Source organism: Helianthus annuus, chromosome 9, assembly GCF_002127325.2.
Source record: "Helianthus annuus cultivar XRQ/B chromosome 9, HanXRQr2.0-SUNRISE, whole genome shotgun sequence".
Classification (NCBI taxonomy): domain Eukaryota; kingdom Viridiplantae; phylum Streptophyta; class Magnoliopsida; order Asterales; family Asteraceae; genus Helianthus; species Helianthus annuus.
The window spans coordinates 36,642,839-36,656,831 of NC_035441.2; the positions used below are offsets into that span (position 1 = coordinate 36,642,839).

The 13,993-nt window shown below is 40.2% G+C and overlaps 1 protein-coding gene across 1 annotated transcript; it reads left to right on the top strand.

Moving 5' to 3' along the window:
* The first annotated feature begins 210 nt into the window (after window positions 1-210).
* LOC110875519 lies at window positions 211-6,792 on the top strand. The gene is made up of 6 exons (XM_022123714.2): window positions 211-263; window positions 361-454; window positions 833-916; window positions 1,018-1,975; window positions 6,203-6,256; window positions 6,531-6,792. The coding sequence occupies exons 1-6, from the start codon at window positions 211-213 to the stop codon at window positions 6,545-6,547; spliced, it is 1,260 nt and encodes a 419-aa protein (XP_021979406.1). The 3' UTR covers window positions 6,548-6,792.
* The last annotated feature ends 7,201 nt before the right edge of the window (window positions 6,793-13,993 follow it).

Here is a 13,993-nt window from a genome sequence, read left to right on the forward strand (position 1 = left end):
AATTATTTGACCCGTTTGGTATTTTGTCGATTGAAGCTCGTTAGTGTCTTTTTAAGTTTTAGACCTTACAAGTTGGTATCAGAGCCTAGGTTTGAGGGATTCGAGTAGGTGATGGTGCTCGAACTCAAACCGAAAGCTCTTGTGAAAGTGTGTTCGTTCCAAAGCGCCGCGCAAGTAAGTAAATTAAGGATTTTATGTTTGTAGATAGAAATGGGAATGGGTTACGGTTTAGTTACTAGTGTAACATGGTTGGGGATGTTGAGGTGCGTTATGGAAAGTTTCGGGACTGCCCAGGGCCGTTTCGGGTTGAAAAAGGAGCTTGAAATGAAAAATTTTAGTAATTCAGCGTTTGCATACCAGGAAGCCCGTCGGCGACGGGCTATATGCCGTCGGCGACGGCTCCCTCCAACCCGACGGCTTAACCACCTGCCTACGGGCAAAAGGTGGCGACGGGGTTATCCCGAGCCCGTCGGCGACGCACTCAATGCCGTCGGCGACGGGTCCCCCCTAAATGTTTTGCTGAATTTGTTGTCATTCTTGTTAAGGCCCTTAATTCGATTATGACGTTCGTTTAACGTAAAGAATACCCCGAATCAACTATGAAACTAAGAAATTCATGATAGCTAGTATGCTTTAATAATGAACGTGCGAAAGGTTGAGGAGTCCTGACATGCGAATGAATAAAGTAAGTGACACCTTAAGAATGTTTGTAAAGAAGGATTGGATGGTTCACGATTTGTGAAATCGAACTATTGAAAACAAGTGATGTATATATATAGAAAGATGAGAAGGATGAAAGTGACAATGATTAATATGAATGTTTAAATTGTAGATGGCAAGTGGAGGAAACACGGATAACACGGAACGTATAACTCGGAACGAGTTAAACAAGATGATCTCGGATGAAGTAACGAGGGTAATTGATGCAAATGTTTCCAAGCTAGCACAAGAGGTGGAGGGCCAAGTACTTAGTACGGTAGAAAATATAATGTCACGGGCAAGGTGGATGAATTGAAGGAAATGATAGCTGGAATTCAAGGCAAGAAAGAGGCAAGACGGTGCACCTACAAGGATTTTATGGCATGTAAGCCTACGACCTTTGACGGGGAAATCGACCCCATAGAATGCCAAAGATGGATAGCTAACATGGAAGGGGTATTCATTCGGAGTCATTGTGACAAGGAAGACCAAGTCATGTTTGCCACGGGGCAACTCATGCGAAGGGCTAAAGATTGGTGGGACTCGTATAGTAAGGAGATTGGAGAAAATCGAGTTCAAACCTTGACTTGGCCAGAATTCAAACAGCCTTTTATCAAGTACCATTGTCCACAATCGGCTGTGGATCGAATTCAAGAAGATTTTCTCCGGTTGCGACAAAGGGATGAATCAGTTAACGAAATCACGAACACTTTCCTCGATCAACTGAAGTTTTGTGAAGAAATAGTTGGAACAGAAAGGAAGAAGATTATTCGTTATCATGGCATGCTCAAAGCTGAAATACGGGAGTTCATAACTCCTTCAAAATGTGAAACGTTGGACGAGATCATTGATTTAGCAAGGGATAGAGAAATCGAGATAAAGAGACAAGATGAACGTGGGGAGAAAAGGCAAGCCGAGAAGGGGTCAACTCAAGGCTCATCTAAGAAACCCAAAACGCAAGATCAAGGAAAGAAGGAAGCTTCCAAAGGCGGGTTCCCACGATGCAAAACATGTGGAAAACCCCATTCCGGTGAGTGCTTATTGGGAAGGAAGGGGTGTTACAATTGCGGGCAAGAAGGACATCCGTACTACAACTGCCCGAATCCCAAAAGGGTGTGCTACAATTGTAATGAATCGGGCCATGTGAAAGCCGATTGCCCAAAGCTCAAACAAGGGCCGAAGAAAGAAGGAAAGAAAGAAGAAACCGCGAAAGCGAAAGGAAGAATGTTTCAAATCTCCGCGGAAGAAGCAAGAGCTCACCCGAATGTGGTCTCAGGTATCTATATGATAAACTCTATACCCACTTATATATTATTTGATACCGGAGCTAGTAGGTCATTCATTTCTAGTGAGCTTGTACGTTTCCCTTTATTCACGATAGAAAGAATGTGTACACCACTCGAGGTAGAAATTGCCGATTGTAAGACTTATCTACTGCATGAAATATGTAGGGGTTGTAAAATCACTATAGATGATGAAGATTTTGATATTGATTTGATTCCCATGGTTTTGGGGGAATTTAAAGTAGTGGTAGGTATGGATTGGTTATCCCGTTATCACGCGGAAATTTTATGCGAAAACAAAATTATTCATGTGACATCCCCTAAAGGGAAACGGGTAACCATTCATGGGGAAAGGGAAGTAGGGGCAAAATTTTGCACTATCCTAGAAGCAGTTAAGTACGTGAGGAATGGAAGTAAAGCATTTTTAGCCTACGTAGTCGATACCAAATTAGGAGCTTTGAAAATTGAAGATACTAAGATAGTGAATGAATACCCGGATGTATTTCCGGATGAATTGCCGGGACTCCCACCCGAGCGGGAAGTCGAGTTTCGTATCGAATTAGAACCAAATGCCAAACCAGTAGCCAAAGCCCCTTACCGGTTGGCACCCGCGGAAGTACGGGAATTAATGGTCCAATTACAAGAACTTCTTGACAAGGGTTTCATACGCCCTAGCGTATCCCCGTGGGGAGCGCCTGTTTTGTTTGTTAAAAAGAAAGATGGGTCGATGAGAATGTGCATCGACTACCGTGAACTCAACAAACTCACGGTAAAGAACCGATACCCACTTCCGAGAATAGATGATCTCTTTGATCAACTACAAGGGGCAAGTTGGTTCTCAAAAATCGACTTGCGATCGGGCTACCATCAAGTACGAGTAAGGGAAGAGGATGTACCTAAGACTGCGTTCAGAACTCGCTACGGACATTACGAATTCCTGGTAATGTCATTCGGGTTAACTAACGCTCCGGCCGCTTTTATGGATCTAATGAATAGGGTATGCCGAAATATGTTAGACCGGTTTGTCATAGTGTTTATTGATGACATTTTAGTATACTCTCGTAGCGAGTCTGAACATGCAAGTCATTTACGTCAGGTACTCGAAACGCTTCGAAAGGAAAGATTATATGCTAAGTTTTCTAAGTGTGCGTTTTGGCTTAGGGAAGTGCAGTTTTTGGGACATGTAATTAACGAAAAAGGGATTTTAGTGGATCCCTTTAAGGTAGAAGCCGTGATGAAATGGGTACCCCCGAAGAATGTAGGTGAAGTAAGAAGTTTCTTAGGTCTAGCCGGCTATTATCGGAGATTTATCCAAGACTTCTCCAAAATAGCCCTCCCTTTAACTAAACTAACAAAGAAAGAAGAAAGGTTCGAATGGAATGATGATCAGCAGAAAGCTTTTCGAATGTTAAAGGAGAAATTGTCAAGTTCCCCCATTCTAACGCTGCCAGAAGGAACAGAAGACTTAGTGGTTTATGCAGACGCATCTCATCAAGGGTTGGGTTGTGTCTTGATGCAACGAGGCAAGGTCATTGCCTATGCTTCAAGACAACTAAAGCAACATGAAATTAACTATCCAACCCACGATCTCGAACTGGCGGCGGTAGTGTTTGCCTTAAAAATCTGGAGGCATTATTTGTATGGAACGAAATGCACCATTTATTCGGACCACAAAAGCCTTAGATACTTCTTCGAGCAGAAAGATCTCAATATGAGACAACGAAGGTGGCTAGAGTTGATCAAAGATTACGACTGCGACATTCTTTACCATCCGGGAAAAGCTAATGTTGTAGCGGATGCGTTAAGCCGGAAGGAATACCCACCACCCATTCGAGTGAAATCGATGAGAATGATAGTTACACCAAACCTTCTTGAAACGATACAGAAGGAGCAAGACGAGTCCTTGAATAAAGGCGATCCGAAAGGTGAAAGAACGAAAGGGTTTGAAAGTGAACTTGAAGCAAACGCGAGCGGATTAAGAACAAGGTTTGGGCGAGTTTGGATACCGCGACACTGTGAAGCAAAGACCTTATTATTGGAAGAAGCACACAAGTCCCGTTACTCGGTCCATCCGGGAGCCACTAAAATGTATCGCGATTTGAAGGAAAATTATTGGTGGCCGGGAATGAAACGTGATATTGTTAAGTATGTATCTAAATGCTTGACATGTTCCCAAGTAAAGGCGGAACATCAAAAACCTTACGGGAAACTACAACCCCTAGAAATTCCGGTATGGAAATGGGAGAATGTGGCTATGGATCTTGTGACCAAACTCCCGAAAACCAAGAAAAGGCATGATGCAATATGGGTCGTTGTTGACCGTCTTACCAAAAGTGCCCATTTTCTACCCATTCGAGAGACCTATTCCTCGGAAAGGTTAGCGGAAGTTTATGTGAATGAAATCGTTTCCCGCCATGGTGTGCCGGTGTCTATCGTCTCAGACCGGGATACGCGATTCACCTCCCGCTACTGGCGGAAGTTTCATGAAGGAATGGGTACTCAATTGCATCTAAGTACCGCATACCACCCGCAAACGGATGGCCAATCCGAACGAACGATTCAAACTCTCATAGACATGTTGAGAGCATGTGTGATAGATTTCGGGGGAAATTGGGATGAACATTTGCCGCTAGTAGAATTTTCATATAATAATAGCTACCAAAGTAGTATACAAATGGCGCCGTATGAAATGCTGTATGGAAGAAGGTGTAGAACCCCGGTTTGTTGGGGAGAAGTAGGGCAAAGGGAACTCGCACCGAATGATGTGGTGGCGATAACCAACGAAAAGGTCGACGTCGTACGGGCTCGGTTAAAAGCGGCGCAAGACCGACAAAAGTCCTATGCGGATAGAAGAAGTCGCCCTATCGAGTTCCAAGTGGGGGACCGAGTATTTTTGAAGGTGTCTCCGTGGAAGGGTATAATTCGATTTCGTAAGCGAGGAAAGTTGGGTCCCCGATACATCGGACCGTTCGAGATTCTAGCTCGAGTTGGAAAGGTGGCCTACCGGTTAAATCTACCATCTTCTTTGGAAGGGATTCATAGTACCTTTCACGTGTCGCAATTACGAAAATGCTTAGCGGATGAAACGGCCCATGTACCAATTGAAGACATTGAGATCGATGAGAAAATGAATTATATAGAAAGACCGGTAGCTATAAAAGATTCCAAAGTAAAGACGCTTCGTAACAAGGAGATCAAGCAAGTCTTAGTCCAATGGCAACACAGAAAGGGATCGGATCTCACTTGGGAGTCGGAGGATGAGATGAAGAAGTTCTACCCGTTTTTATTTGGTACGTTAGCCGGGTTTCGAGGACGAAACCTCTTTTAAGGGGGGTGGACTTGTAACACCCCAAAACCTACAAGCATGTACATTATATAGTTAAGTAAAAATATAAACCTAGTTAGAATGTAATTTGAAAGAATAACCTAAAAGAGAAGGTTTAGTTAATTAAAGACAAATTGTAGGAACTTGAGGGACCAAATAAGGGAATGGGGAAAGTGATTTTCTTAAAAACAAATACTAACACACACCACACACACTTCAGTGTGTGTGTGTGTCGACTGAACCAAGGGGAAACAAACCCCAGCCCTCAAGTTCTACAAATTCAGCAAATTGAAGGAGAATTCTTGGTCCAAATCATTGCATGTTCACATAAAAACGATCATCTAAGCTAGACAAACGAATGGTAAGTCGAATTCCATGATTTGGTAATTTTTCATGAATGGGTTTTGATTTAGTATGAGGCTTTCTTTGAAATTGATTATGAATGTATGTTGAAATTACCTTATAGAGGGCCAAATCATGTTTAATTTCTGATTTAGTTAAAGATTTATATAAAACCCACTTGCAAATGTGATGATAGGAAGAATTATAAAAGTTCTATGTTAATTGGTATGATGACTAGAATTGGTAGTGTTCATATCAACGGGTTGTTAGTTAGAAACAATTTATGAATGAAAGTTGCATAGAAAATTATTAGAATTTGATGTTCTTGATGAAGTTGATATGAAATGGTTAGGTTATGCTCATAATACTTGTACTCTATGCTTGATAAGTAGTACGCACGCCAAGTGTTTGTTAAAATGCTTGAAAGAAATAAATCTCATATTGATGCATTATTACATTGATTAGGACCTAGACAACCTTGAATGATAATGTATATCTTAAGAACGAATTTCAAATATGACATGAGATTAAAGTATGTGAATTCGGAATGTAGGAATAAAAGAAGAAAGTTCAAGTCAATCCGGGTCGCAAGCGAAGGACGGTAAAGGTAAGTTTGCTTACACAAGACTATTGGCATGTTCTATTATAGTACTTTATCAATTAATGGTTGAAGTTGTTTACTTGTAAGAAAACTATGTTATTTCGATTGCATAACATAAATATGGGTCGAACGAGTTAGAAGGGTAATGTACCAAGTCAAGGACGAATTCATGTAGGTATGAAGATTAGAAAGGTTTACTTGAGATGCATGTTGTAATTGATGTCGTATGAATTCCTTGTTTCTTTGTAATAAAGACGACTAACGGTTTGGTTGAATGTAGGTAAAGCAACTTGCTAAATGGCGTCGCTTGGATCGAACACCCTCATGATGCACGCTTCCGCAAGGATTTAGCTTCGGTTAAAACTTTTGTTAAATGTACTTTTTGGTAAAACGGGTCTTTTGTAAGTAACAAAACTTGGTCGTTGTTAGTGGTCGAACTCGTAGTCGAAGACAATGTTAGTTATGTATCAAATGTTGGGTTGTAAGCTATTTTAATATCTCCTAGTTAATTATGCTATGGTAAAATGCAGAATTTTCATTTATGAATTATTTGACCCGTTTGGTATTTTGTCGATTGAAGCTCGTTAGTGTCTTTTTAAGTTTTAGACCTTACACAGAAGCCATCAGGTTTGCTACAACAGCCTGAAATTCCCACATGGAAATGGGAAATGGTGACGATGGACTTCATCACCAAGTTGCCTAAGACGCAGAAGGGAAATGATACTATATGGGTCATAGTTGATAGACTGACTAAGTCAGCACATTTCCTACCCATTAAGGAAACTTACAGTTCGGACATGTTGGCCCAACTGTATGTTGATAAAATCGTATCTCTGCATGGGGTACCAGTATCTATTATCTCTGATAGGGATACTAGATACACTTCGCATTTTTGGAAGAGTTTCCAACAGTCTCTGGGCATGCAATTAAATTTTAGTACGGCTTACCATCCTCAGACGGATGGGCAGAGTGAGCGTACCATCCAGACTTTGGAAGACATGCTTCGTGCATGTGTGATTGACTTAGGAGGTAGCTGGGAAAAGCACCTACCTCTGGTCGAGTTCTCCTACAACAATAGCTATCATACCAGCATTCAGGCTGCGCCTTTCGAGGCACTATATGGTAGAAAGTGGAGAACACCCATTTGTTGGGCAGAAGTGGGAGACACTCAATTTTCAGGTCCCGATCTAGTCTTTGAAACGACGGACAAGATTGTCCAGATTCGTGACCGCCAAAAAGCTGCCCGAGATAGGCAGAAGAGTTATGCGGATAAAAGACGAAAACCCCTCAAGTTCGAGGTTGGTGATAAAGTTTTGCTCAAAGTATCACCTTGGAAGGGGGTGATGCGATTTGGTAAGAAAGGTAAGTTAAGCCCGAGGTATATAGGACCATTCGAGATCATCGAATGTGTTGGGTCAGTGGCTTATAAGTTAAACTTGCCTGAAGAGCTCAGTGGTATTCACAATGTGTTCCACATCTGCAATCTGAAGAAATGTCTAGCTGATGAATCACTAGTCATACCACACACAGATGTGCATATAGATGAGAGCTTGAAGTTTGTGGAAAAACCTGTGTCGATTGAGGATCGACAGGTAAAGAAGCTTCGAAGGAAGCACGTGCCTATTGTCAAGGTCAAATGGCATGCCCGCAAAGGTCCCGATTATACGTGGGAGTTAGAGTCCACAATGAAAGAGAAATACCCTCAATTATTTCAGTAAATCTCGAGGTCGAGATTTCTTTTAAGGGGGTGAGGATGTAACACCTCGAAAATTCCTGTCCAATAAAATAAAGACACGTGTCATGTAAGACAAACGTGTCAGGAACCCGGGTCAAATAAAGATGTATGGTAGGATTTAAAAAGGGCGTCATGTTATTAAAGATACCTCTGAACGGCCCAAGGGCGACATGTTATTAAAACACCTCTGAGCGACCCGAATCATAAATCCCAAGATCCTTAAATCACTACGATAAGCATCTGATCTTAGCTGGTTGTTTTAAATAAATAAAATTCCATCTTATATGGAAAATCTGATTTCTAAGAATAATGTTGTAAACATTTGAAAGTGGAATTCTTGTTTTGAAAAGCTAAATTCAATAAGAATTCATGTCCCTATTTTCCGACACATTCTAAAGCTTGTCACAAGAGGCCAAATGGTGTAAGGGCATGCAATGCATGCAAAGGCTGAGCAAGGGACCCTCCTACTGCAGTAAAAGCATGAAAGTTCGGATTCCACGATGCTGCATGGTCAAGGCTTGAATTTTTAATTTTTTTTTTGGTTCTGGTCAACGGTTATGGACCGTAAGGCCCTAGGCTTACGGTCCGTAAGAGGCATACCTGGGCGATTTCAGCAAGGGTCGGCTACGGACGGTAGCAGTTCAAGCTTACGGTCCGCAAGAGGAGCATACGGACCGCAAGAGCTTAGGCTTACGATCCGTAAGGCTGTCGCTGGCAGCAGGTTTTGGACAGCTGCCTGTTCAGCCTGTTACACCGACTTAAATGGATGGTTTTCAAAACTAGGGACTTGCTAGGCAGTATTTAGCCACGTAGGGACATCTGGGATGATCTTGTAACTATCCTAGACTACCTTGGCATTATCTTGAGCTCCTTTGTTCATTATAAAAGGACTTAAGTTGTGACCATTTTTCCTTGCTCATTCACATTACACTCAAGGCACTCTTTGGAGCTTCTCTGGACAGCAAACAAGTTCTCATTAGGTCCCTAATCCATCTTAGGACTCTTGTAAGTGTCCTTAACCTCCCTTAATCCATTTTAGCTTAGTTAATTAGCAAAATTTCAAACCATCGTAATTAAGGTTTGACTTAGAGATTAGTCCATAATTACTCAGTCAAATCTCGAATTAAAAATACCTATAAGTAGGTAATTATGTGGGTAACAAACCCTTAAAAGGGTGTTTCCAGATTCCCACTCTAACCATGTTAATTGTCGAGTCAAAGTATACTTTAAAAGGTCAACAGAATGCTTAAATCTGAATTAACTCATAATTAGCAATGTAGGATGCATGCAACCTGTTTGATCATTAAAATAACTTGGTAAATAATGTAAGAACATGTCCCAACATGTTCAACTCGACAATTTTCTGTTTAGACCCGGTTTGGAACCGAAAGTCGCATAGTTTGACTTTCGCTTTGACTTTCAATTCTGACCCGTTTTAGTCAAGTTTAAGATTGCCTTAGAGCTTCATTTGGACCTAGTAACATATTAGTATAACCCTCGGTGATTATACGACTTAGTTCACTAGTTGTCTAATTATTATGCAAATTTCCGTTAAATGCCCATATGTTGACCATTATGCCCAAATGTCCATAAAATATGATTTTTGAAAATATAAAAGGGTAGACATATTAGTTACTGAATTATAAACTTGTAACCAAAATTTGACATCAGTTTGAGGTCTAGATTAAGAGTTATGCTCGTTAGCGTAATTAGAAGTTTTCTTAGTAATCAATTAGCATAATTAGCATATAGCCTATCTAAACCCTATTTTTATATCAAAACTTTATACCCACTGATATATAATAATATTTTGGGAATTTTAAAGATTTTTATTTATTTTTAGGCTGAGCATAACTTAGAATTTTAAGCTTAATGCGGCTAATGCCGGTTTTGCCCTTTTGGGCTATAAAATGAGTTTTATAAAACCTTTTGATCTCAAACCTTTTTCTACTGATTTGTTATGTTAAATATATTATTTTGAGCCTTCTGGAATTATAAAATATCAGCTTTTCTTTTAAAACCCGGAATTTGCTCCAAATCGCCTTTTTATGCATTTTTACGACATAGTATATGTCAAAACTAGTTTATATATATAAGAGTCAATACCTACTGATATATTTAGTAAAACCTTATATTATAACAGTAAACTAAAGTTTGAAACTCAGATTTCCAGTTTTGACCTTTTAGGCTTATGTGAATTTACCAAAATGCCCTTTCGATGCATTAGATGGCCATAATTAATAAAATTCACATATATATGATACTCTACTGTTATAACATGATAAACTAAGTATAATTACTGATTTACTCAGATATATAACTCAGATTGCTAGTTTAACTCTTTTATACCCTTTTAAATGACCAAAATGCCCTTTTGAGGCGTAATTTGAGTTTAAAATCATTTGGGGCATAATAGGACATATCTTGCTGATATCACAACATATTTGGTGCATATAATCTCAGGAAACTTATATATGATTTATATGGTTACCCGTTACGCACTTTCGGGTTCGGATCGGCTTATGTAACTAGCTTACGCATATTAGCCGAAACGGGTCAAACCGTATCATCTTTGCCTCAAAATCCAGAATGTATTTAGTTTACCCATATTATACAAGTCTCCAAACTTGTTGGGTCTAAATCACATTCCTTTCCGGTTTTCGCCTTCCATGCGATTAAACCATAATTGCCCTTCGAAACTAACTGGTCTAAGCTTAGGCTATATTAAAGACCCATTAGGATTCTAATAGGTTATTATAAACCTTCGTTCCAGAATAGGAGACCCAGTAAAAGACACTTGCATTTGCTTATTGTGGTTTATACTTGCTCAGGTAAATACTTTTAACTTATTTTCCCTTATACGGGCTTGGGGTACGGTATATAAAATACCGATTGGTCGGGCAATTGACCCTAACTCATTAGTAGTTGGGTATTATCAATGTGACCCGTTTGAAAATTGGTATTGTTTGTTTTACGCCTTTGGGAGTTTAATGACCATGTCCCGGATATCCTTGGCATCATTTTACGAAATGGCCACGACCTTGACACGCGGGTGTAGGCGTACACCCGACAATGTGTCCATATTTATTAAGGTATAACTGTTGGCTTCCCGCCGCGGATTTATACTATGTGGTGTGTCAATTAACCTTAAACCCGGCACGAACCGGGCGACGGAACGCATAATGAACATTTAATTCTTTTACAAGATTAGATTTGATTAATTATCCCCAAGTTATAAAAAGTTTTGTGCCATGTGCATTCAAATCAATTTTTAAAATGTTTTCAAAATGAGTCAGTTAAATTGTATTTACCAGTGTAAACTGACGTATTTTCCCCAAAAAGGTTAAGTGCAGGTTCTACACGAAATAGGCTGGCTGCTCCTTAGCATCGTTAGAGTCTCGCAAACTTGGATGCCATTATCTGTTGAACAATTTTCTCCTTTTTATTTCGATCCACCTGTGGATCTATTTCAGCTACAATGTGATACTTGGATATTACATTATGTTTGGTTGAAATAAATCTATTTTATTGCTTCCGCTGTGCATATTAATTTGTGTTGTTTGACTATGACGATATCAACTACGTCACGATACTCCCCCACCGGGCCCACCGGTGACACGTGGAAATTAGGGGTGTGACACTAACGACGTTAGGGTTCTGTTAGTCAGGGTCTATTGGAGGCCAATATATTAATAGTTGGGACTGTCAGTGGTTATTTTTAAAGTTGGTACTGTTGGCGGCGAACGAAAAATAATTGAGATTATTCAACGACCGGTTTCATCATCATTTTAATAAAGGACTAACAAGACTAAGTAGCCTACCATTATATCAAAATAGCGATTCATCAACCAGTGGTCCTTAACACTCTATAACTTGTATGATATCTTTTATACCGGTGTATAGAACCGGTTTAAATTGTTTTGTTGAATAAAATATTATTAAATTTTACAAGTGGTAAGTGAAGTGCAAGGTTTAGTGTTGCAGTCCGATCATGGTGGTGATTTTCGATAGGGAAAGTGGTAGTGATAGGTGAGTGGGGGAGTGGTGTGGAGACGAACGTTGGTTTTGGTGATAATGATTGGTCACAGTTGAGGTGGGAAGGAGGAAGGTGTTTGTTTCATGGTTGTTAGGGTTGCAGTCCGGTCATGGTGGTGATTTTCACGTATTTTTTAACACTTTAGGCAAGTGCACCCATTGTGAGCGTAGTATAGAGTTGGTAAGACACCAAGGTCGTCCAAGGACATAAGAGCTTTTAGTACCGGCTTAAACTCAACGTCTAATCAAATCAAAAAGTTAGAAAAGGTTTTAAACATGAAAATAAACACTAAAAATGCTGAAAAAATAAAAATAAAAATAAAAATAGATAGACAAGATGAATCACTTGGATCTGACTCACCTTTAATGTAACCTTTGATGATTTCCGCACTTTTGCACTTTTTAAGAGATTGTCTTAGTTATAGTAGTAGGCCCCTCTTTTGAAGGTGACGTTACCCTCAACCCAGTAGTTTGAGTCAGCAAGGATACAACCCTAAAGGGTCGGAATATTGAAAGATAATTAATTAAATTATTAATGCGTAATGTGGTAGGCCCCTCTTTTGAAGGTGACGTTACCCTCGGCTAAGTGGTTTGAGTCAGCAGGGATACATTCCCAAGTAGCCGGGTTAATGTATTAATAGTAGTTTACATATGAGGGGATCAAGCTATTCGCACCCCAGCCATCCAATACTAGTGGGTTGTCACAGCCCCCGATCCCTAGTCCCCGGGAAAGGGCGGTCGTGAGCCAGTTTTGGTGGTATCACGTTTATTTATCCAATTTGGCAGCGGAAATTTTCATCAGGACCGTAGTTAGGAAATATGTTATCAGAGTAAACCACCATATTTTATAATATTAAACACATGGGTAAGACCCAAGTTTTCAGTACATACATTTCATAGGAATAAATCCTGTTTTATTTAATAAAAACATCTATTTTATTCTTAGGTAACTTTATTGTCACTTTTCCAAGCCTTCAGTGTTGTCCAGCTGGCTTCTAATTAGCTTTCACATTTTGTTACCTGAAACGCGTTTTAAAAACATTTTATCAGTGGGAAATACTGGTGAGTGAATCCCAGTTTAATCAAGTTTAAATAAAACCAATTTGTAGTATTGAGGGCACATCCGCAATTACATTTGTTTCCAAGACATCACAATTAACATCAGTGGTACGGTCATACTCAACTTATGGGATGTTACCACGCCAGTAACCAATTTTGTATACAAAACCCCAACATACCCACTATAATTGTATTCTTTACAAATACTCAATAACTGCTTTGTATGTATTAATTAAATGAGGTTTTGTAAAAACAGTAACAAAAAGTGGATCAACTCACATTGCTGTCTTAGATTACTCTTTAGGGTTTCCTGATGAATATCTATAATTTACACAAATGCACGTGTGTTAGTATAATAACCCATTTTAACATTAGTAATACCCTCCCTGAGACGGCATTCCAACGACTACGTCGGGCAGAACCACGACAGCCGTTACGGAACCCTAGATCAATCGGGCAGAGTATCTAATACGTATCCAGGGGTTATAATACTTACAACTGAGCAGAACCTCGCTATTTGGGGGGGTATAATGACCGGGTATAGTGTATACTACGTAGAAATTAAGAGAGAAAGAAAGTTTTGGACGATCGGAAAGTGAAAGCCCGAGGCTACCTTTTATAGGGCCTGATCTGGGTTTTCTCGTGGCCCGCGTAAAAGTAAGCTAAGGCTTACTCGGCCCACGTCAACGCTGGGTCAATGCATAGCTTAGCTGGGTCATCAGGTAGGGTTGCCGAGTGTTGGGCCACGTGGCCGCACCGGGCTTTGCCACATTCTAGGTCTCTCGCGGCCCGCATCAACTAACGAGAACTCTCATGCGGCCCGCCTAAACTAAAGAAATTAAAGGAATCCGGTTTACACCTTAATACGGCCCGCGTAAATGGTTGGGGTGGGTCTATGCGGCCCGCCTCAACTT

Coding starts and splice junctions, on each gene's coding strand:
- LOC110875519 (XM_022123714.2), top strand. CDS start 211: ATGGGAATGGGTTACGGTTTAGTTACTAGTGTAACATGGTTGGGGATG. Junction 455..832: donor GGGCAAAAGGTGGCGACGGG/GTTATCCCGAGC, acceptor TTTAAATTGTAG/ATGGCAAGTGGAGGAAACAC. Junction 917..1,017: donor TCTCGGATGAAGTAACGAGG/GTAATTGATGCA, acceptor GATGAATTGAAG/GAAATGATAGCTGGAATTCA.